Source organism: Gopherus flavomarginatus, chromosome 1, assembly GCF_025201925.1.
Source record: "Gopherus flavomarginatus isolate rGopFla2 chromosome 1, rGopFla2.mat.asm, whole genome shotgun sequence".
NCBI classification, from domain to species: domain Eukaryota; kingdom Metazoa; phylum Chordata; order Testudines; family Testudinidae; genus Gopherus; species Gopherus flavomarginatus.
In genome coordinates this window covers 53,452,479-53,476,624 of record NC_066617.1, presented here as the reverse complement: position 1 = coordinate 53,476,624, position 24,146 = coordinate 53,452,479, and the positions used below count along the sequence as shown (strand labels likewise).

General features: G+C 43.6%; 1 protein-coding gene across 4 annotated transcripts; it reads left to right on the top strand.

The window, feature by feature from the left end:
- Positions 1-832: 832 nt before the first annotated feature.
- On the top strand, positions 833-18,151 carry LSMEM1 (leucine rich single-pass membrane protein 1). Of its 4 annotated transcripts, none has more exons than XM_050936403.1 (4): positions 833-5,599; positions 8,479-8,610; positions 13,840-13,974; positions 17,268-18,151. In XM_050936403.1, exons 2-4 carry the CDS (start codon positions 8,484-8,486, stop codon positions 17,486-17,488), a joined length of 483 nt encoding a protein of 160 aa, XP_050792360.1. In that variant the 5' UTR covers positions 833-5,599; positions 8,479-8,483; the 3' UTR covers positions 17,489-18,151. The 4 variants fall into 4 exon arrangements, with proteins under 4 accessions (XP_050792360.1, XP_050792359.1, XP_050792358.1 ...); XM_050936402.1 differs by lacking the exon at positions 833-5,599 and adding an exon at positions 5,788-5,940 and having other exon boundaries at positions 13,843-13,974; XM_050936401.1 differs by lacking the exon at positions 833-5,599 and adding an exon at positions 5,788-5,940.
- The last annotated feature ends 5,995 nt before the right edge of the window (positions 18,152-24,146 follow it).

Sequence of the window (24,146 nt, the reverse complement as noted above, 5' to 3'; positions counted from 1 at the left end):
ATTCATTAACACTTAGGGCAGGCTTGCATTAAAAACCTGTGCTGTTATAATGTCTTAGGAGTGGCACCCCCAGGTTTTAGGTGAGGCTCTGCTCCTGGCCTCCCTTCTTGGGTCCTGTCTGCTGGCCTGCAGTGGGTGCTCCGCTCCTGGCCCTGCTGTGGGCAAGGGCACTGGGCATAGGGAACTGTGCATGGTTTTGGGGGAGACATGCTGTGGTTCTCAACCTGCAACCAACAATACAGAGGTTGAGAACCACTGGTCTAGATCACTTGAAAATTGCTGAGCCTCTTGGCGGACCACTTAATGATCTTTGCAAATGTTTGTGCCATTAGCTAGCTATTGTAAAGCACTTTGGATAAAAGTGCTATATTAAAAAAACCATAACATTTTTCTACAAATAAAAGCACACAAACTCGTATTTAAATATCAGTAGTCTTATCTTTCTATTGCAATGGATATGCCCTCTTTCCCCCACCACAGCAGCCACAAAGCTGAGGCTGCGAAGGAGAGACGATTGTCCCTGGCAGCCCCAGCCCTGGAGCTGGGGGAAGTCGCCTCTTTCTCTGGCTGCTGCAGCCCTACATGTTTCAAATTCCGCTGCCTCCTCACCTCACTGCCCCTTCCCGCCTACCCTCACATCCCTTCAAGGCCACCACCTCACCTTACATGTGCATCTTCTGCAGGGTTCAGGCACCTAATTAGTGGAGCCATGCCTGCATGGCTCCACTAATTAGGTGGGTGGCACTTCATTCTCTTGTGTGGCTGCCCAGGCGTGCATCTTAGAGGGAACTATCCATGGACCACCTGAATGGACCTTGGTTCATGGACCACAGTTTGAGAACCTGTGGTCTAGATAATATTTATTCCTGCCTTGAGTGCAAGGGACTGCACTCCTTTCCAGTCCTACAAGTCTGATTGCACACTTGTTCGTTGCCTTTAGTTCTGAGTGCCTTGTAAGAGGATAGTGTAACTGTCTTCTGACTTCTTGTATTTGTCATGCCTCAATTACAGATGTGAACAACACATCTCGAACAGTTATGAAAAGGTAAGTAACCTTTCTTCGAGGGCTTGTTCATGTCCGTTGCACATTAGGTGAATTACAAGCTTACCTTTGGAGGCAGGTAGGAGTCACGAGATGATCGGAGGACCACCCTGCCAACAGGGAACTGGGGGGTGCGAGTAAGAGAACACCTCTCCAGACCTTTGAGGAATTGCCCCACCATTGGGTAGGAGAAAATCGAGCTGCTTGAAAGCCCTGGGTGGAAGGTGGAGGTAGCTGCCAGGTGCACCTTAATAGAGGATGGGGCCAGCCCTTGCTGCTTGAGGTGCAGTAGGTATTCTAGAATGGCTGGCACCGGGGCCTCGTGTGGCTGCATCTCGTGACCCACACCAGCATGAGAACCTCTTCCACTTGGCTAAGTCAGTCACCCTGGTAGAGCGCTTCCTACTACCAAGCAGAACCTGCTGCACAGGAAGGGAGCACTGGCTCTCCAAAGTGTTTAACTGCATGGCTTCCATGCTGTCAGATGCAGTACTTGCAGGTCAAGGTGGAGAAGCCACCCTCCGTTCTGCATAATGAGGTCCCAGTGTAGGGGAAGGGTTACTGGGGCCTCCACTGACAGCTCTAGGAGCATGGTGAACCAGTGCTGGCAGGCCCAGGCCAGGTGATGAGAATGATCGATGCCCTATCTCTGCGCACCTCGTGCACCAGGGGAATTGATGGAAAGGCGTATTTCAATTCCCTTCCCCACAGGATTGCAAATCCATCAGCTATTGTGGGCCATGACCCTAGAACGAGCAGAATTGTGGGCACTGGGCGTTGCCCTCAGTAGCGAACAGGTCCATCTGGGGAAACTCCCACTTTCGGAAGAGCAAAAACACGTCTGCTCTGAGCGTCCACTTGTGCATGCGGTCAGACCTGCTGAGGTGGTCTGCTAGCCTGTTTTTCTTCCCCGGGAGGTACACAGCCTGTAGGTGAATGGTGTGGGTTATGCAAAAGTTCTAGAGGAGGAGAGCCTCATGGCTGAGTGGGGAGGAATGGGCTCTGCCCTGCTTTTTTATGTAAAACATGGTCGTGTTGTCTGTCAGGACTGTCACGCTGTGACCACTCAGTGGTGTGAAAGGTCTGGCAGGCTAAACGAACCACCCTGAGCTCCTTCACATTGATACAGAGCAATTGCTCTGCCCCCAACCACACGCCCTGGGTCCTGAGGTCCCCTAGGTGAGCCCCTCATCCAAGGTCTGACGCATCTGTTACCAGCATAAAGTCCAGCTGTTTTGCGGCAAAGAGGATGCCTTCACAAACCGTACGCTGAGACTGCCATCACATCAGGGATTCCAGCACGTCCCCTGGGATTGTCACTATCAAGTCTAGGGGGTCCCTGCCAGGACAGTATACACAGGCAAGCCAAGCCTGCAGAGTCCTGAGTCTGTCTGGCATGCTTGACCACATGTGCAAGCTGCCTTAGGCATGAGGAAATAGGAGTAGAACCCTTTCCCCATTAGGTCTAAGGCTACTGTTTGTACCGCCCCCGCCTCTAGGAGTGAATGAACTTCCTTTTCTAGAAGATGCTCTAAGAAGGGTCCCTGAAGAAGGACAGGGAAGCGGGATGGGGGTTAGGAAGGGAGGAAAACTATAGTATGTACCCGCTTTGCACCATGTATAACACCCAATGGGCTGATGTAATGCTGGACCATGCATGAGAGAAGTGGGACAGATGGTTGAGGAAACAAGGGGATGGATCTGATAGTTGATCTGATATGCACCTTCAAAAGCCTGGCTTAGGGCCCAGCTGAGATTTATGTTGGCCTTTGCTCTGGCCCAGCCTATTGGAGTTGTTGCATCACCTCTTGTCTCCACCTCGCCTGCGGTAAGGCTCCTGTCAAGGATGAGGCTGGCGCTGGGGAGGAGGTTGTGGCTTAAATGGCTTCCTCTGAGTCGCCAGGGTATGCATACCCAGTGACTTGAGTGTAGCTCTAGTGTCCTTGAGGCTATGCAGCTTTGCGTCCGTCTGGTCTGAGAAGAGTCCAGACCCTTCGAAAGGAAGGTCCTGGAGCGAATTCTGGACCTCGAGCCAGGTCTCCCGCTGCTGAAGCCACACTCAACCCAACACGATTGTCCTGACTGCTGCGTCCGCTGAGTCCAAGGACGCTTGGAGGGAGGTTTTCACTATGGCGTTGCCTTCCTCCACCAAGGCTGTGAACTCCTGCTGAGAGCCCTGTGGGAGGTTATCCCAAAACTTCCCCACTGCTGCCCAAGAGTTGAAGTTACGCCTGTTGAGGATGGCCTGCTGTTTAGCAATCTTCAACTGAAGGCCCCCTGACGAATACACCTTCCTGCCAAACAGATCTAGACGTTTTGCCTCCTTGGCCTTGGAGTCCTTCTGCTCAACCATCTCCTCGGCTTGCAACCCCAAGTTATGGGCCACCTTATGTAGCAGTTTTCGGTGGGCTTTATGGTCTATTGGTGGAGGTCCTGTTACCACTGTGCCTGCTACTGCTTCATCCGGGAATGACAAGGAAGTTAGCAGCTGCTCAGCTTCCTCCGGCTGGTTCCCCTGGTCCCCCTCCCTTAAGGGAAGGGGTTCTGGCTTGGCCTGGAGACAGTGGCCATGGGGTGGCACCGGACACGGTGCCGGTCTCTCGCTCAGCGAGGCCGCAAGTGGCTTGGACACCATAGCTTCCCTTACAGAAGAGCGTCAGTGCGGGACCTGGATTTCTGTACCAAATAGCTGGCCCTAGTGGTAGCATCTTGACACTGGTGGTAGGCCCAAGGGGTCTAGAAGGGCCAGTGCCCTGGTGGTTCCCATTGTGGTTGCCATCCAGTTTGTTGATACCTGCTGCGGAGCCCGCTGTGGGTAGCTGTATCGTTCCGAGGCGGCGCCGGACTCCAGCGACGCCGAGCATGAGGGCCATGGCGGTGCCGTTGATCTGTGTCAGTGGGAGGCTGACAATTGGCTTCTTGCTGATTGAGAGTGGGACTTGTGCCGATGATCCCGTGACTGGAAATGGTGCCTTCTGGGAGCCCTCGGCGACTCCTGGCTCGTCTCCTCCTGGTGCCTGTCCCGGGGAAGCGCTGGGAAGCCCCGTGTGTCCTGCACTAATCCCCATGTGTTGACTCGCCTCCGGTACCGAGACTTCCCTCGGAGTGAAGGGTAACTGGGAGTCTTCTGACTCTGAGCTCTACCGAGACCAACGCCGGGAGCAGTGCTGGGATGGTGACCTCAAGGGGCGCGCCATTGCCGGCTTTCCCTTTGGCGGCACCCTGGGTTTGGGTGCCGGAGGCTTCTCCCTGGCCGGGAGAGGGCTCGCTGTCGACAATCCAATGAGGTCTTTTGCAGCCTCAAAGGTGTCAGGCGTGGATGGCTGACCTATTATGCCCTCGAGTCCTTCATCTGCACTGAGTTCACTTTTGGATGGACTCGATGGGATTTGTGGCGCTAGTGCCAAAGTCGGTTCAGTGTCCATCCCGCTCCTTCTGGTACCCGGTTCCTGATATGGTGCCGGTCTCCTTTGTGAGGAGCGTCCACGCCCCTCCTTTGGTTTTGCCTTGGGCCACACCAGGGAAGATGCGTGGTACTGGGGCCTACTATGGTGTCCCAAGGCCAACGGCTTGTGGTGCTTGGCCGGCACTGGGTCTCTTAACGACTCTGGGGCACTCCGCACTGAGGAGGCTGGGGCTGGCATCAGGCATTCCGGGCCTGGTGGCTGCAGCGCGGCCTCCATCAGCAACTGCTTTAAGCAAAAGTCTCTCTTTGTTCTCAGCTTAAAGGCCTTGCAGATCTTACACTTCTCTGTTTTTGGTGAGCTTCCCCCAGGCAACGTAGACAACAGACTAACCGGCGTAGGCTTACAGCACGTGGCGCAAACCTTAAACGCTTGGGTCTGCGGTATGTTCTGCGGCCTGGGGCGGGTGCTGGAATCCTCCAAGCACCTAATCTATTAGTGTCCAACAACAATGAAACACTAACAAACTGATAACAGCTATGTACTTCTAATACTAAGGGATTGCTTCTCCTATGACAGCAAGAGGTTGTTCCAACACCGCCCCAGATGGTAAGAAGGAAGTGGAGGGGGTTGGGCCGGCGGGGCTATATACATATGGCACAGTGGCGCCACTCTGGCGGGGGCCCTGCCGGGAGCCACAAGGGAAAAAGTTTCAGATGCTTGTGTGCGCAGCGCACACACCTAATGTGGAATGGACATGAACAAGCACTCGAAGAATATTGGTTTGATTAGTTTATCAAGCCTGTTTAAAATAGTCACTCAATGTAAAATATTAGTAAAATGATATGTCAGAAGCATATGTTAAAAACTCACCATAATAGTAGTAAATATTTAAATTTCATAGTGACTCTTGTCTAATAAGCGAATTAAGTGTGCGTGTGTTTTAAATAGGTCAATATTTGGAAACTAGACTTCTTGGCCAAAATGAACGCTAAATATAGATTGAAAGGGATAGTCGGTTTCATAGCTGTGTTTATGGGTCCTGTGGGAGTTTGCAGGGTCTAAAAGTGCAGGGGAAAACTACAAAGCAAGTTTTCTTCTCATACTGGATGACTTCTTCCATCCTGAACTTTTAGCTGAATATGGTTAAATTGTAAGTAATTTACACTTCATTCTATTGTTTTGCTAATCCATTTAGTCTTGATTTTATTCATAAGAATTTTTAGGTATTTATTTTACAGAGTGGTAACATTACCAAAAATAACTTATGTTTAAAAATATACCGTTATATTTTAATGCTTATGAGGTGGTGGCCTCTAAGCAATATTAAAATACAAATTACAATGACTCATTTAAAAGCTTTGAGGGTTGGTTTAGCCTTGTGAAACTAATTAATAGGAGGCCAGTGACGCTAATATCTTGTTTGTTTCAAGGTGCTGATGTGGAAATAAATCATAAAACAGAGCGTTCATAACATGCTGTTACGTACAGAAAGTGAGTGTACAGTGGGGAAACTGGTTTTAAATACTTAAATTCACAAGTTGTAGATTTTTGTAATTAACATGTATCTAAAACTATCAAATCAGTTACTTACATTTATTAGAGCTCAAGTCTTTAGGAGAGGTTTCCTTTAAGTTGTTGCAAGGAAGTCTAACCAAAATGGAAAACGTTTAGGGAAAACAACTGCCCTTCTGAAGCTAAAAATAGCAGGAGGCCCTTGTGTGTGAGAGGTGGTGAATCTGTAGAATGCTGCATAACTGTGTCTGTAAGCAATACAGCCGGGCATGGATGTGGTCAAAGACAGTAAAGATATAGCTACTAGAAGTTGTTACCTTATATATTCTACTGCATAGAAGCCATCTGTCCTGAAATTACTGTTGCATATATAAAAGCTACTGGATTGAGCTGATTGGTTGCAATTCTAGGTTTTTCGCCTTATTTGTGTATTTTTTTTCAGTAACTGCTCAGAATGAAAAAAGAAAAAGGAGCTGTACTCATTTTCATGTCATTTCCCCTCAACTGAATCAAGAGTTTACTCTTTCTGTCCACGTATTTACAGAGCTATCAGTCTTGTTTTCCCTTATGAGTGCTAGTCCCCTTTCCAAAAAACACCTGAACTAGTTAGGAGCCAAAGTTTCACTGAAAATCAATGGATAGTTATTTGGCTGTGTCTCCAACTTTGGGAGTGACACAGAGCAGCGTGAGTTGGCATGATGCTATGATTATCTGCTCCTGCACGTGCCTGGCAGGAAACAGCCCCCGTTTTCCCCATGACTCTTATTAAAATGTTGGTACAGAGGGAACCTGCTCTTCATGATGTCATACTATGGAAAGGATGAGTCAGGAAACTTACCAGTTGTGTTTGGTAACTGAGTCAAGAAGGAGGGAGCTGGATAAGGTCCCATGTTTCTAGAGAAAATGTACTTTTGAACATTACCCAGACTAGTGTGGGTACCAGTGCTGAAAGATCACCAGCATAAATGGTAATGTTGAGTAGATGTTTATGGGCTTCGGTATGGTAAAGGCCTGATAAAAGCTTGTATGCCTGGTTGACTCTGGCCAGCTCTAATCCCTCTATAGATATCTTTTTCCATAACTCTGAATATGTATTTGTTAAAACATACATGTGATTCACAGTTTCCAAGCAGTGGGGCTTTCTATCACAGATGCAGAGAAGCCATCGGGGCAGCTAAATCCCTTCTAATTCTTTCTTAAAGGTGAGGGGGAATAAGAGTTTTTATACTCTGCAATGACATCAGAAGGGGCCCACAGTTAGTCAAGCAGTCTCTTTTGGGTAGCTGATAGCTGCAGTTTCAAATTCCTTATTAGCAGAGATAGAACTGGAGCCTCACACCTTTGAGTGATTGAAAATTGATAAGATGTAATCCATTCTATATACATAGGATGTGATTTCTAAATGTCATTTTGTTAATTTGTGAATGTAAATTTCTAACACTTCCAAGGGCCTTGTGCTCATTGAGAGCTAAGCTTATGGCAAAGATGAGGTGTTAAAGGGTATGTCTACACTGCAATTAGAAACTCATGCCAGCTGACTCAGGCACATGGTGTTCAGATAAAGGGGCTGCCTAATTGCAGCACACGCTCTGGGACCCTCCCACCACACTGAGCTCTACAACCCAGGCTCCAGCCTGAGCCTAAATGTCCACACTGCAATTAAAGAGCCCCTTAACCTGAGTCAACTGGCACAGGCCAGTCATGGGTTTTTAAATGCAGTGTAGACATATCCAAAGTTAAGCTGGATATCCGAGAATACCAGAATAATTACCTTAAGGCATGGAAACTGTGTTTTCTTCAAGAATTGTCTGACCTTCTTTGGAAGGGCTCAGGCCTATGCTACCAGCCCAGACCCTTTTCAAAGTAGGTCATGTGTGTCAACCAAATCTAAAATAAAGAAAGTAGAGCAATTATGGCAAGCTATAACTTTTGGCTGACCACCCCAACCCCAATCATTTGTTTAACCAAGAAAAAACAAGCCACAGTAATGTTTCAATATTTACAAGCAAATGAATGAACTTGTCATTGTAACCCTTCTCCTTCACTCCCCTACCTGCTCCCTTGGTTTTTACTTATCACATATCCCTAGTACTTAGATTGTGAGATAATCAGGGGAGAGACTAGGGACTTTTGCCATTGACTTCAATGGGGCCAGGATTTCACCCTGTTTTATTGGTCTGTAAAGTACCTTCCAGGCTTTGGATGTTATACAAATAAGTAATAATTTCAACCTGAATCAATGCAGGAGCTAGAAAGGTGGAACAGTGTGCTACAATATTCTGATGTGGCAATTAACTTTCACACTTGAGGTTCTCGAACAATAAACTAGAAATGTTAACTAGTGAGTTGCTCACAACTTATATTGGTCCTTTCCTGAAAGGTTCTGAATATCTCCTACAAAGTCCTAATCATCCTCAACTCCCACTGATTTTAGTGAGAGTTAAAGGAGCTCGGCACCTCACAGGATCAGGCCCCTTAACAGTAGTCATTATTTCCAATATCCATGTTTTCTTTTAGGTACAATGGAGAGTTCTTCTCTGGAAATTGACTTACCTGATACCAATGAAGAAGGAAAACTTTATGTGGTTGATTCCTTAAACAACCTAAACAAACTGCATCTATGTTCCGATGGATCTCAACACCTGTTAAGTATGTATGCCAGAAAATGCTTGGCAACTATTCTCAATATACACTAGGTAAAAAAAGAGACATGTACAGATGTATTTGATAATTTAAACTACTGCTTATCATTCTGGGATTTATTTACCATATAAATACATGCACTACACATTTTAACAAAATGGGCCAGATTCCCAGCTGGTGTAAATCCAAATGATGTATTTCCACCGATGTCAACAGCACTATGTCAATTTACAACAACTAAGGATCTGGCTTAAGTGCATTTCAATTCAGGCATTTAAAGGAAATTGAATTCTGATAAGAGATAGCTATGACAAAAACTACCAGCACAACTGGAATCATGTGCACAGAACGCATAGGACCAGTGGTCTAACTATTCCAGTAACCTGTAGGTGACAATTGCCAGTACAAGATTCTTGTTGGTGACGTCCACAGCATGGCTAAGTATTCTCTGTGGAAACTGAGCTACCTTTCCATTCCTAGCCGGGCCCTTCACGTCATGTCGGAGGCACATGGGTGCGACATGTAGTAAGCCTGTACTGTCATTCCCAATATGTATCCATTGTGGGAATAAAAATGATGCCCTCTTTCTTCTGTCTGGCAATTTTCACAATTATTAAAATGCACACAAAAGCTTAAAAGGAAAAAAAAAGTGGCAACTAAAAGTATTGTGATCCTCAGGAGCGGCACCAGGGTTTTTGGCACCCTTCCAAGCTCCCAGTCGGCGGCCATTCTGTGGCGGGGGGGGTCCTTCCGTGCTCCCTGTCTTCGGGGCACTTCAGCAGTGGGTCCTGGAGCTAGTGAAGGACCTGCCGCTGAAGACTCGGAGTGCGGAAGGACCCCCTGCCGCCGAATTACCGCTGAGGGTGGCAAAATGCCGCCCCCCCCAAATCCTGGCACCCTAGGCGACCACCTAGGTCACCTAAATGGAAGCGCTGGCCTTGGTGATCCTGTTTTTGCTTTTAAGGAATGACTATCACCTGATGATCCCAGCCATTCCTGAGGTATTCGATGAACCTTCTTTAGATCTTAATTCAGGGAACTTATTTCAAACACATTCAGAATTGTACTATCCTCCTGATTTTACTGCTTTTATGCACTTTATCTTTGACTCACACATGGCAACAAGAATATTTTTAGCCAGCAATATTCAAGATGTGTTTGACTCTTTTGTGGTCTGGAAGCACTTTATAAATGGCAGTTTCTTGGCAGCATTCCACATTATGCTATTTAAGGAGGTACAGTATTCTGTAGTTTTCTCCTTAGTTTAGCAGCACAATTTGTACTTTTGAAATTTGGCTGAAGAGTAGCTGTACAGTAAGACTCATAATCAAGTAGGCTTCAAATAGGACAAAAATGCAGATAACCACTCAATCACTACCTTGCTTGATTTTATACATGTATGAATAATGCTGGGAGAAATGATATAGGTGACACTTGAGCTTTGATGGAAGACGAGTTAGAAAGACATCAACATCTTAGCCCAGGGGCTGAATATTTTTCTGATGTTAATTACTATAGTGATGCAGCTGCAGACACCAGGATCCCATACTGAAAATTATAGAAATCTGCCATGGTATTGTCTTATGTAGGCGATCCTCATTTTAACAAGAAATGGCACAGAATGAATCAATTCTAGTGTCAGATCATTTCTCTTTTGCCTACCTAGAGTCTCCCTGTAATTTTAAATAGATGTTGTTCTTCACTTCTGGACTAAATTGTTATACAGTACCCTTGGTGCAGTTAAACAGTTACCTACAGATGGCTGCATTTCAGCAGAAAATGAAAGCAGTGCTATGTATAGTTTGTATGCCAATTTGCCTCTTTCTCTGATATATTTTAGATGTTTCTTTAATGCCTGGAGTTTTATGTAAGTATCTGATTGCCCTCACACCAGTAGAATATATTCCAAGAGACTGCCCTATTTACAATCCTCAGCTGCTGTACCAAGAAATGTTATATTCTGGATCTCTTTGGTACAGAACTATTAAGACCATAGAATCATAGGACTGGAAGGAACCTAGTCCAGTCCTCTGTGCTGAGGCAGAACTCGATATTATCTAGACCTCCCTGACAGGTGTTTGTCTAACCTGCTCATAAAACCCTTCAATGATGAAGATTCTACAACCTCCTTAGGTAATTTGTTCTCCTACCCTTAACAATCAGGATTTTTTCCCCCTAATGTCAGCCTAAATTTCTCTTGCTGCAATTTAAGCCCATGGCTTCATGCTCTGTCCTCAGTGGTTAAGGACAATTTATCACCCTCCCTTTTATAACAACCTTTTACATACTTGATGAGTGTTGTCATGCTTCCCCCCCATCTTCTCTTCTCCAGTTTTTTTCAGTCTTTCCTCCAAGGTCACATTTTCTTGACCTTTAATCCTTTTTATTGCTCTCCTCCGGACTTTCTCCAATTTGTCCACGTCTTGTGCGCCCACCTTATAGTAGCTTCATCTAGGCTATATTTCTTTAGTTTGTCTGTGAAAAAGTTCTGTGAGATGGTAGCAAAAGCCTTACTCCAGTCAAGCTATACTACATCTACTGCTTCCACACCTATCCTTGAATTGTGTGAGCATTTTTCACCCTCTGGTAATCATTAAAAATACATAGGACAGTGCTATCATTTTCTACAGAAAATGCCAGATCTGGGTTTAAAAAAACAGACATTTCAACAGTGCTTTGATGCAGTACCCATAGCATTCCTTTAGCTCAGTAGCTTAATATGATCTGACATAACCAACCCTAAGGCAACACATTAGCCATAAATTTTAAAGTAGTTTAAAAAAGAAAGGGCTTCTAATTTTGGTAGGTGCTCCACACCGATTACTTCTCGCTTCACAGCATAAAATGTTCTCATTGTTTGCAGGTTGACAGGAATCCTTGTTCACTGGTTACTTACAATAGTGTAAGCTGGCACATTTGGCAAGTTGGCTAGTAAGATGCGTTCATTAGGCAGAGCAGACAAGTGGCATTTATGAGAATTCTATTCATAGCTTGTAATGCTTGAGAGACTGTGAAAGCAGCTCCCCCATCATTATTATTCTGGCTAGGAAGCAATGTCAGTGGTGGTGGCATTTAGTACAAATTGTATTTGTTATGAAGGCTGAGGGCATGATAAAAAAAATAAATAAAAAAAAGGCTGCAGGCTTTACTTTATCCCCAAACAGGAACACATTAAATACAATAAAAGACAGCAAAAATACTCCTAGAGATCTCTGACTAGTTCAGTGAACTCCTAAACCATAGGTTTACTCATCATCAAAGTGCTGTTATGGCATATGCAATCCTTTTTCTTCTTTATCACCATCAGTTTTAATTGCAATGCCCTTCAAGAGTCTTACCAGATTCAACACAACACCGATGGAAACTTGGAAATACATTTTTCATAGTAGATAATCATATGAAGCTGTGATTTCTGTCACAGCTTCAGTGTAACCCCACCTTTAACCTCCCCAATGTGGTCTGCTCAAGGACTGCCTGCTCCAGTCTCAAACCTCTAGCCTTCAGCTCTCTATGAGCAGAGATGCACATCTGTCCTCTTTCCAGATTGGGATTTTAGACTGAGAATCATAGATTCTAAGGCCAGAAGGAACCATTGTGATCATCTAGTCCAGTGGTTGGCAACCTGCAGCCCATGGGCCACATGTGGCCCATTAGGGTAATCTATTGGCAGGCCACAAGACAGTTTGTTTACATTGACCGTCTGCAGGCACAGCTGCCCGCAGCTCCCAGTGGCCGTGGTTCACCATTCCCGGCCAATGGGAGCTGTGGGAAGCAGCGTGGGCTACAGGGACATGCTGGCCACCGCTTCCCACAGCTCCCATTGGCCAGGAATGGTGAACCACGGCCACTGGGAGCTGAGGACAGCTATGTCTGTGGACGGTTAATGTAAACAAACTGTCTTGTCGCCTGCCAACAGATTACCCTGATGGGCTGCAGGCCGCAGGTTGCTCACCACTGATCTAGTCTGACCTCCTGTCTAACACAGGCCACAGAACTTCCCCAATGGTCTCCTAGGGCAAATGCTGCCCAAATGGGAAACTAAGGTTCACATAACTCTCGGTTGTGCTCAGGAACTCTGACGAGGATTCAGATCCTGGTTCCCACTATCTTCCCTACCCGTAGGCCCATATCCACCCCACACTTAGCTGTTATATTTTTTATGAGGGACTTGTCCTTTCACCCACCAAAGTTTCTGAAGAGCAGCAAGCTGGCTTGCCCCACAAATTTCAGGGAAGGAGTGGCTAACTGGTTGTCCTTCAGTCCCCTTTCTTACATCTGCAGGAGTGGCAGCAAGTGGGCATACCTCTCATTGTCATGCCAAATGTGCTCAGTTTATATATAGTAGATCTGGCTGAAGAAAACAATTCCATTTCATGACAACTTTTGAGGTCTCAAACATTCTTTTCATTCTGCATAGGAACAAACCAAAACATTCCGAATGTTTTCATAAAATGGAATTGTGTTGGGAAAAAAAGGCCATTTGCAGATTCCAAAAATGTCAGTTTTCTATTTGCATCTCCCATTCTCTCTGTTTTCCTGGAAGTGCCAGGAGAGTCCATCCTGGACCTTGTGAACTTGGCAGGCAAAAATTTCAGTGAAACAGTATATTTAAAGAAAATGTCCCAACAAGTTCTAATATAGTCTAACTTTCAGCCCTGCCCATTCAGCCTGAACCTGGGAAAGTAAAACTGTATTCTTCCTTTCTCATGTTACATTGCAAGAAATAAGGGTTCTGCAGGCCAAATTAGGCTCTCAGCCTGTGCAGGCCCATTGCTGTCAGCAGAGTTGCACAGAGGTAACTGATGGGAAGTTAGCTAGCCAGATAGTTGATGATTCACAATGTGGAAAGGAATGTTGCTCACACTTTCTTAGCTGTATGGCTCCAGTGGTTATCAGGAGTGAAAAGCAGCAAAATATTTGTTGTGACTAAGGTGAGCCACTAGAACTCTGAATACATAAAGGGAGTTAAGTAAGCACTGCCATTTTTACATATCTCCTTTTTGGAATAGGACTGCAATTTAACAGGAGAGAGCCAAAGTTATTAATAACATGGTACCTGTATCCTGCTTAGAAACAGAGATGGATCCAAGTCAGAAAGGTTGGACTTGGCTCTGAACATTTTCTAAGTTTGGGTGTATCTGGCATCTCTCTGCTTAGAACCAGAGGCATTTTGTTATTTGTTTTCCTAATAACTTCCCATCAATTTCATATCGGAATATTATTTTCATTCCATAGCAGCCCAGGAGGAAGAGAACACTGGCGGTTTGATGACATGGAGCAGCATAAGTTGCCAACATTTGTTCTTCGTCACACTGATCATTATTTTGATTGTCAGTTTGGCGCTTGTTTCATTTGTAATATTCTTAACAAGTAAGTAAAGTATTTATGATTCTTGTAAATAACATGGCCTGTCAAGGGTAGGAAGTGTTGGACTATATTGGGCTCCATTGTAACAAGCTATTGTAAAATTGGATTGGTAATTGGCATTAGGCATTGAATCTGTGGAACCTCTGGATCTAAAAGCACGACCTTCTAGTCCAGTAGTTCTCAACATATTTACAATTGTGGGCCATATATGCAGCCCATGTTTTATGTGTGCCCCATCCGATACTACCTGTATGGCACTGAGGATGTCACATGGGCCACAGCTCTGTGCTGATTGGGCTGCAAGTGGCCTGTGGGCTTCAGATTGAGAGCCACTGTTTTAGTTCCTGAGCTAAGGGGACTAGAAGCCACTTCTGAGACTTCAGACTTACAAACCTCTCCAATCCAACTACTAGAGTGGCTAGAAAGTCACACTGTGTAAGCAGGAGCTTACAACACTATTGTATTGAATCATTTAAATATTTTGCATTTTTGAATGGCTGTGCAATGCAGCCTTGCACTGGGAAGGCTAGTGATGTTTCTTAGGGTATGTCTACACTACCCACCGGATCAGCAGGCAGCAATTGATCCAGCGGGGGTTGATTTATTGCATCTAGTCTAGACATGATAAATCAACCCCCAAGAGCTCTCCCGTTGATTCCTGTACTCCGCCGCCGCGAGAGGCAGAGCAGAGTCGACGGGTGAGCGGCAGCAGTTGACTCACCACAGTGAGGACATCGCGGTGAGTAGGTCTAAGTATGTCGACTTATGCAACTTCAGCTACGTGAATAACATAACTTAACTTAGATCGAGCCCCCTCCCAGTGAAGACTAGGCCTTACAAACTAAAACCTTGATAAATGGTGTCCCAAGATGGGAGAGTTGGGAAGTGACAGATGTTCACTGGAATGTGTCTTGACAGGGAGGTCAAAGAATTATTCAGATTTGCTTACTTAGCCCCAGAACAAGGATTTGGGTGGCTCTCTCCCTAGCACTGCAACAGTATTAAACTCGAATCCATTCCCTCAGGACAAGGGATAGAAATTAAGCTAAAAATGTCTTGTAGGGGGCTGCTGCTGTGTGCTAACTTACCTGAATTAAGCAAGGCTGGCAGGGCAACTTTTAAAAAGCTAGTTTCTTTCTATGCTACTTCATCAGCAGAGCCCAACAACAGGTTATCAATGTGACCCATACCTTAAAGGAGGATTTTAAACAACCTGCATTTAATCTTGACATAAGAACAGTAGTTGAAATATAGCTCAGCAGTGCTAGGCTATGGTTTCTGGAAATGTTGATTGTAAAGCAGAGTGTTTCCTTTTCAAGTAGATTGTGTTGTCAGGGCATGTTTTGAAAACATTCTTTTTCTTCTCCAGAATAATTTTGTTCCTGGTGTAATTCCATTAAGGCTGATGGAGTAAAATGGGGAGGGGGTGTGAATTTAGGTCAGTTAACATGGAGATAATTCAATGTGTGTTATTCAGAGAGGGCTTCAGATTCCAGTGCTAAGAGCTGAGTGGAAATAATCTGGAACAAAGAATTCCCCAAACAAAAAGAGCCTGAAAAATCAGATGTGATCTCAGAATTGGCTAATAGCATCACCTCTGTGGGGATAATTATCCATTTATTGCAGGGGTGGCCAGCCTGAGCCTGAGAGGGAGCCAGAATTTACCAATGTACATTTACCAAAGAGCCACAGTAATATGTCAGCAGCCCCCTCCCCCCCAGCGCATCCTGCCCACCAGCAGCCCTGCCGATCAGTGCCACCCCCTCACTCCCTGCACCTTACGATCAGCTGTTTCATGAGGTGCAAGAGGCTCTGGGAGGGGTGGGGAAGAGGAGAGCGAGCATGTGGCAGAGCCAGGGGTTGAGCGGTGAGCACCCTCCGGCACACTGGAAAGTTGACACTTGTAGCTTCAGCCCCAGAGTCGGTGCCTATACAAGGAGCCACATGTTAACCTCTAAAGAGCCGCATGTGGTTCCGGAGCCACAGGTTGGCCACCCCTGATTTATAGGCCAGTAATGCTGCCAAGCCAACAGCCACAGGCTACCTCTGAATCCCAGGGACCCACCAGTTTGTTTTTCACTGCTCATGCAGTGGTGTTAGATAGGGTGAGGTGCATTCTGCTAACTGAGGATGCTGTGGTGAGAAGAACTTGAGGCCCTTGGGCAGCAGGATGTTTCCCCCTATGGTGTGGCTCTAGCTGGGGCACATTACAGGTTCCTCACTCTTTTTTTTAACAGGAAACTTTCATCCACTGGTCCCTGAACTGCTTCCACTAACGGCAGTTCTGGACTCGTAAGAGAGCCTGCTGGCAAAGCAGATGACTGTCAAGGAAGTAAAGGCTGCACAGGGAATCTTGTATGTTGTACCTGGGAAGTTCAACTAAATTGCTTTATGATGACGCCAAATTTGCTTAAACAGGATGTGTCCCTGTTGCACGTATTGGCTTTATATTATGTATAACTGAATGAGTAATGTTGCTGTGTAATGACTAGGTAGCAGAGAGGATAAGGGACCCACTATTACAGTTGATTACAGGAGTTCTTCTTGGACCCAAAGGGGTAGAGGCTTGTTTTTTGGGAGCTGAAGTTAAGTTTTTTCTCCCAGCCATAAGGTTTATCTAGTGTTATGTCTGTAATCCACAAAGTCATCAAGGATTGGCACCCTGCTGTTGGATTTAAGCTATCAAACTCACAACCTTGGTGAGAGTTTTGTCTAACTAGAGAAGGCCCAAGTACATAATGTACTGGGCTTGATAGATATAGAAAAATAAACGAGTGATATTCTCTTGTGTTCCACAGAGAGGATGAGAGGCTACTAATACTAACAGCTGTTGGAGTTCTCTTAACTCAGATGGTAGAGGCCTAGGCTTTGGGAAATGAAGGGTTCTGTTTCTAGTCCTAAATCTGATTTATTTAGGGATTGTGCCTGAAGGCACGTATGAATGTGTTGTGTCCAGACATAGGGATAAATCTTACAGACCTTAAATTAGCAAATCTTCTATGGATGGTAATGAGAGGGTTGCCCGCCTTAAAACAGTATATGCTGACTCTTAAGCAGTAAATTTTATTGCATTATACTACACCAGAATGAAAAACAAAAATCTGTTGTAAAAGAATTCAGTCAGCCCATAACTTCTCCACACACCACCTTTTCCAACTAAGCTTCTGAACTTGCTATCATGTTATGTGTCTGACAGAATTATTTCCCATTCAATTTCCCACAGGGATGCACCAAGTGACAGTGATCCACTTAGTTTAAATGTTACCAGTTTAACATAATGTCCTTTCCTTTTAAAGTTCACACTGGCAACAGGATGGATGAAGTGACAAGCAGACTAGCATTTGAAAGGAGGAACACAGAAAATCTTCAGAATATAAACAGTATGATATTAAAGCATCTAAACCAATCAGGAATTATGGAGAAGGAAGAAAAACTCTTCACAGGTCAAACACCATCCACTCCTTATCTTCGTAACTATTTATTTCCCCGTTCAAAGCTGGATGCAACAGTGCAGTAGATCCCCTTTGCAATGAAAACTGTTCTTTGTCTATTCGTTTCCTTTCAACTGTACTCCCATGTAACCAGGTGCGTTATTTAATTATTCAGATTTAGCACGTGCCATAATACTTGAAAAGCAACCTGAAGAGAATGGAGCTATTAACACTGTACAGATTTACATCCACGTAGCTTGAATATATGGATGATACAACACGTTTAGCTCTGGCATTTGACTCTGAAATGCTTTACTACAGCTTCGCTCCTGCAAATAGCTCTCTCTGTGAGCAAAGTATCTTGCAGGATCTGGGCCCAAATTTCTAACAGCTTCTAAATTAGAAACAGAAAACAGTACCTGATCCTGGTTTGTGTGTAAAGTTCTGCAGGATTGAGCAATTTACAATGAAAGGGGTGGACCGTCAATGGGTCTTCACACATAGGTGCTGACTCTGTGGGTGCTCTGGGGCTGCAGCGCACCCACGGAAAAAAATTGGTGGGTGCTTAGCCCTGCCCTGCCCCGCCCCATCCCCCTGCTCCAGCTTGCCTGTGCCTCCGCCTCCTCTGCGAGCATGCCACTGCATCCTGCTTCTCCCCCTTCCCTCCTAGCGCTTGTGCCACAAAACAGCTGATTTGTGGGTCAGGGAGGGAGGGGGGAGTAGGAGGAACCCAGTGACCTGGGGGAAGAGGCGGGGATTTGGGGAAGGGATCCAACAGGGGCAAGGAGGGGGAGGAGTTAGGGTGGGGACTTTGGGGATGGAATGGGGGCAGGGCCAGGGAAAGAGGTGTGGGCACCCACCAGCCCCCAAGAAAGTTGTCTCTATGTGGTCACAGGGTCAGGGCCTCTAGGTTTTACTGCCCACAAAGGAGAATGGCTGTTTTTCTATTAGAGAACAATTCAGTTTTCAGTGAGAAGTGGTTCAACTCAGATCCTTCAGTGTGTCTTTTTTTTTCTGGAGTAAGTTCTACATTACTTATATATTGTTTGTATTAAGAGGATTATACAACTTCTAAAATATACCTGATTCTGCCCTGTGGCCTGATGTTTTACTGCTTCACTAAAAATATCAATATGCTGCTTAGTTTAAATATCAAAACCTTTAAAAAAATAGATTCTGTAACATGACAAGTCCAGGCCAGGCCAGTAATGACTGAAGGTGGCTGTCAGTTGTTTGTGGCATCATGTGTGAAATGATGGTACCCCAAAATCTGGACCCAAGACACCCCAATAATTGCTTGCCTATAATTGTAAACCAATTGTTAATTTGGCCCGCTTCAATGGGTAACAGGAGGTGGCCCGCCCTAGAGGAATTGCCAGGTTTTACCAGGGAGTTTGTCTCTGACCCTCAGAGAACTCCCCAGAACAGACTAGTTCTGTAACCTGTGAGGGGATATGGATACAGCCCTCTGCTCAAAGGACTGGCACTCAAGCAGTAATTCTTCAAAAACAAAATATTTATTTTAAAAGGAAATAATCAGTTACAATACACTTAATACTCAAAAAAGAATACACTGCATAACACAATTGCATTGCATTTAGAAAAGTGTCATGTATCGCAATCATATACTAAGGCGATGCAATAGACTACACCAGGGGTAGGTAACCTATGGCACAGGTGCCGAAAGCGGCACACGAGCTGATTTTCAGTGGCACTCTCACTGCTCAGGTCCTGGCTACCAGTCTGGGGGGCTCTGCATTTTAATTTATTTTTAAATAAAGCTTCTTAAACATTTTAAAAACCTTATTTACTTTACATACAACAATAGTATAGTTATATATTATAGACTTATAGAAAGAGACCTTCTAAAAATGTTAAAATGTATTACCGGCACGCAAAACCATAAATTAGAGTAAATAAATGAAGACTCGGCACACCACTTCTGAAAGGTTGCCGACCCCTGGACTACACAAACCATATAGTACATAAAATGTTGCATGATATGGTACACATTGACCCCTTGTACATATGTATCAAGCCTTAATACAATGCTGCACTATAATATTAAACCTATTAATGTAACATACAGATCCCATATATATAGGTATAAAGCAACATTACACCTTATAGAATATTATTCAGTAAATTTCTATGTGTGGTGCTCAGGCAATCATATAATGGGCAGGGTAAAATCCATTCAGACACAGGCATATAGCTTTATTTACAATCATACCCAGGCACTCCTTATAATTAAGAAAGAATTATACTTACTCTCTTTCTAGAACCCTTCTGTACCATCTCTGGTGGTGGTGGTGGTGCATTCTCTGCTCACTGCTATTCTTTTATGCTGCTTCTGCTCCACTCACATACCCCACACAAAAGCCAGCCAACTCTCTGCCTTATATGGCCTTTTGGCCTTCTGTGATTGGCTGCTTTCTCAATTCCAGCTATTAGCATAAATCCTCCCAGTGGGGTGATACCTGCTTAGCCAATCAGCTCTACCTGTCACAAACCACTGAACCTAGTTGAGATCCTGCTCTTGATCCCTCCCTGCAAGTATTCTGGAGTGAACTCAGCTTTACCTGTTGAACTTTATTTCACCCTAATCGCCTGTCCACTATTGGTCAATTTGATCTGAGTCCTCCATTTTGATTTTTCTAATGTAAAAACATTGCTATGGCCTTTTTAGATTTCTAGCGATACCTACTCTAAACTATTACTATTTATTACTCATCAAAAGCCTTAAATCTTTCACTAACTACATGTTTATGCATGTTTAAATATTATGCTCCTGTCACCACTTTTGTTAGGATAACTGGGGGAGGTGAATTTTATGATGTTTTTCTGCCCCTTTTTGCATGCTTTCAGCTACATGGGTGCTATTCTTGGTGCTGATGATTTTCTTTACACAGTATAGAGCAGTAAAAAGCCTCTTGTATCAGTGAGCTAGTGAGACTCAGTCTGGTTCCTAGCAGACTAATGTCCACCACACAAAGCGCATTATTTGGTCCTTCTTAGCGGTATTTGTTACCAATTTCAGCAGAAAGACCGAGTCTACTGACTGATTTTATGAGGTGATCCCAGGAAGTGTGCAGCACTTCACAGGATGCACCTGGAGCCTGAAGTGCCCTCTTATCCAAAATGTGGTCTCGCCAGGTTAGGGCTGGTGCCCATTGAAATGGTAATGGCTGGAACGAGAGAACTTGCACTGTTGCTACCTTTGCCATACCTACTCTGTGGATAAATAATAGATTTCAGCCCTCAGGGTTTTCAGTATGGCACCTTTCACATACACTAAACCAAGGGTAGGCAACCTATGGCATGCGTGCCGAAGGCGGCACGCTAGCTGATTTTCAATGGCACTCTCACTGCCCGGGTCCTGGCCACTGGTCTGGGGGGCTCTGCATTTTAATTTAATTTTAAATGAAGCTTCTTAAACATTTTAAAAACCTTATTTACTTTACATACAACAATAGTTTAGTTATATATTATAGACGTATAGAAAGAGACCTTCTAAAAACATTTAAATGTATTACTGGCATGCAAAACCTTAAATTAGAGTGAATAAATGAAGACTCGGCACACCACTTCTGAAAGGTTGCCGATCCCTGCACTAAATCGACTAACTTCTTAAAAAAAAGATGCATAATATAGTTGAAGTGCAAAATAAAAAGGCAAGAAAAAGGCTGGTTACAAAGACCTACTATTACATCATGGAAAACAAAAATATCTTCAACACAGTTCTACTTCTATATAATCAGTGTGTGTTTTCATAATAACTTTCACCTGGAGTCATCAGAAGGGACTGAAGCCCATACCTTTAACACTAGAAACACAGGCCTATACTTCTTGAGCTACAGGAGTATTTTCTTCTGCTAGCTGTGGAAGCTGCTCCCTATCTGCTATGTGGTCCAGCCCCTAGGAAGGGGACATATGGCATACAGAGGTGTAGTCTAAACTTTTCTTTTTTTATCTCCTATTCCAGTTTTTTCTTTTCTTTAGTTACTTAGTTTAACACATTCACATGAAAACAAGATTTTTTAAAAAGAGTTCATCAGCTTCAGCTGCTAATTCCCCAGCTAGAGTCATAATTATCTCTTTTCGACACCACAGTTAGCTGCTGTGAAGATTTATAATGTCCCCAACAGATGATTATAACAGCAAGTGAGAAATAAACTGTGACAGAAGTTGAACCCTAGAAACAAAAATCTTATGTTTTTGTAAATGTCTTTAGTGATAAAGAATTTAGGAGAAACTTTCCCAACACTCTGAAAATATGACATTCACAAAGAGTTATTGCAAATCCTTCCTGCAGCTGTCAGTTGCTTTTTAATGGAACATGAAGTTCTTATGCAATCTCTCCCACTTATCTTCTAGTTACCATAACTGATTTCTGGTTCTGTCTCTTGCTGACACACATCAATTTTTGCAAACCAGTGGGGGAAAATGCTAGTATACATGTGAATTTGTCAAACTTCTAGTCACAAGCACTGCAGTCATTAGGACAGTTTGTGGTTTCACGTGAAACTGACACGTCTAACCTATAGATTTTTCTGGCAGAAGAGAACATAAATTACATCTGTTTTACCAACACCTATCTCCAGGAAAATAAACACTTCATCTTCTCTGTGACATAGGTCTCAGTTACTGCTCATCTGGTAGCTAAATGGCAGTCCAAAATACAACTGCTATAGCCTTTCTAAGGCAGATTAAATATGTTGCTGTTTTCTTTATCTTGCAAAATGCTTAGCAATATTAAACTTTTATTAACTTTAACAGTAGCTTATCTGGCTCAACACCATGTAGGATTGAGCCCTAAATCACTCCTATCGTAGAAATTAAGTCTGGAAAAGATTTTGAGAGGTCATCTAGTCCAGCCCCCTGAGCTGAGACAAGACCAAGTATATCCAGACCATCCTTGACAGGTGTTTGTCAAACTTGTTCTTAAAAACCGCCCAGGATAAGGATTCTACAACCTACCTTGGAAGTTCTTAACTGCCCTTATAATTAGAAAGTTTTTCCTAATATCTAATCTGAATCTCCTCTTCTGCATACTGAGACAATTACTTCTTATCCTACCTACAATGGACATGGAGAATAATTTTGTGTTTTGCCTAGAGCCGTCAATTGATTAAAAAATTAATTGCTATTAATCGTGCTGTTAAACAATAATAGAATTCCATTTATATAAATATTTTTGATGTTTTCCACATTTTCCAAATATATTAATTTCAATTATAACACAGAATACAAAGTGCACAGTGCTCACTTTATTTTGATTATAAATATTTGTACTGTAAAAATAAAAGAAAGTATTTTTCAATTCAATTTTTCAATAGTATTTAATACAAATGTAGTGTTATGTACAAAAAAAACTGCATTCAAAAATAAAACCATGTAAAACTTTAGAGCCTACAAGTCCACTCAGTCCTACTTCTTGTTCAGCCAATTGCTCAGACAAACAAGTTTGTTTACATTTTCAGGACATAATGCTGCACACTTCTTGTTTACAACATCACTTGAAAGTGAGAACAGAAGTTTGCATGGCACTGTTTAGCTGGCATTGCAAGATATTTATGTGCCAGTTGCACTAAAGATTCGTATGTCCTTTCATGCTTCAACCATCACTCCACAGGACATGTGTCCATGCTGATGATGAGTTCTGCTCAATCATGATCCAAAGCAGGGCAGACCAATGCATGTTCATTTTCACCATCTAAGTCAGATGTCACTAGCAGAAGGTTGGTTTTCTTTTTTGGTGGTTTGGATTCTATATTTTCCGCATCAGAGTGTTGCTCTTTTAAGACTTCTGAAAGCATGCGCCACACCTCATCCCTCTCAGATTTTGGAAGGCACTTCAGATTCTTAAACCTTGGGTTGAGTATATTTAGAAATCTCACATTGGTACCTTCTTTGTGTTGTCAAATCTGCAGTGAAGATGTTCTTAAAACGAACAATGTGCTGGGTCATCATCCGAGACTGCTATAACATGAAATATATGTCAGAATGTAGGTATAACACAGAACAGGACACAGATAATTCTCCCCCAAGATGTTCAGTCTCAAATGTAATTAACACATTTTTTTAACGAGTGTCATCAGTATGGAAGCATGGAATGGTGGCCAAAGCATGAAGGGGCATATGAATGTTTAGCATATTTGGCACATAAATATCTTGCAGTGCCAGCTACAAAAGTGGCATGTGAATGTCTGTTCTCACTTTCAGGTGACATTGTAAATAAGAAGCAGGAAGCATTAACTCCCATAAACGTAAACAAACTTGTTTCTCTTAGAGATTGGCCAAGGACTGAGTGGACTTGTAGGCTCTTAAGTTTTACATTGTTTTGTTTTCGAGTGCAGTTATGTAACAAAAAAACCCCCTACATTTGTAAGTTGCACTTTCACGATAGAGATTGCAGTACTTGTATTAGGTGAATTGAAAAATACTATTTCTTTGATCATTTTTACAGTGCAAATATTTGTAATAAAAATAAAAAGTGAGCACTGTATACTTTGTATTCTGTGCTGTAATTGAAATCAATATATTTGAAAATGTAGAAAAACGTCAATAAATATTAAATTTCAATTGGTATTCCATTGTTAAGTGTGATTAAAATTGCGATTAATTTTTTAATTGTAATTAATTTTTTTGAGTTAATCGCATGAGGATAATCAACAGCCCTAGTTTTGCCATATTACTTTTCCAACATTACTACCAGGTCTTGTGTTTTTTATATTCTATTCT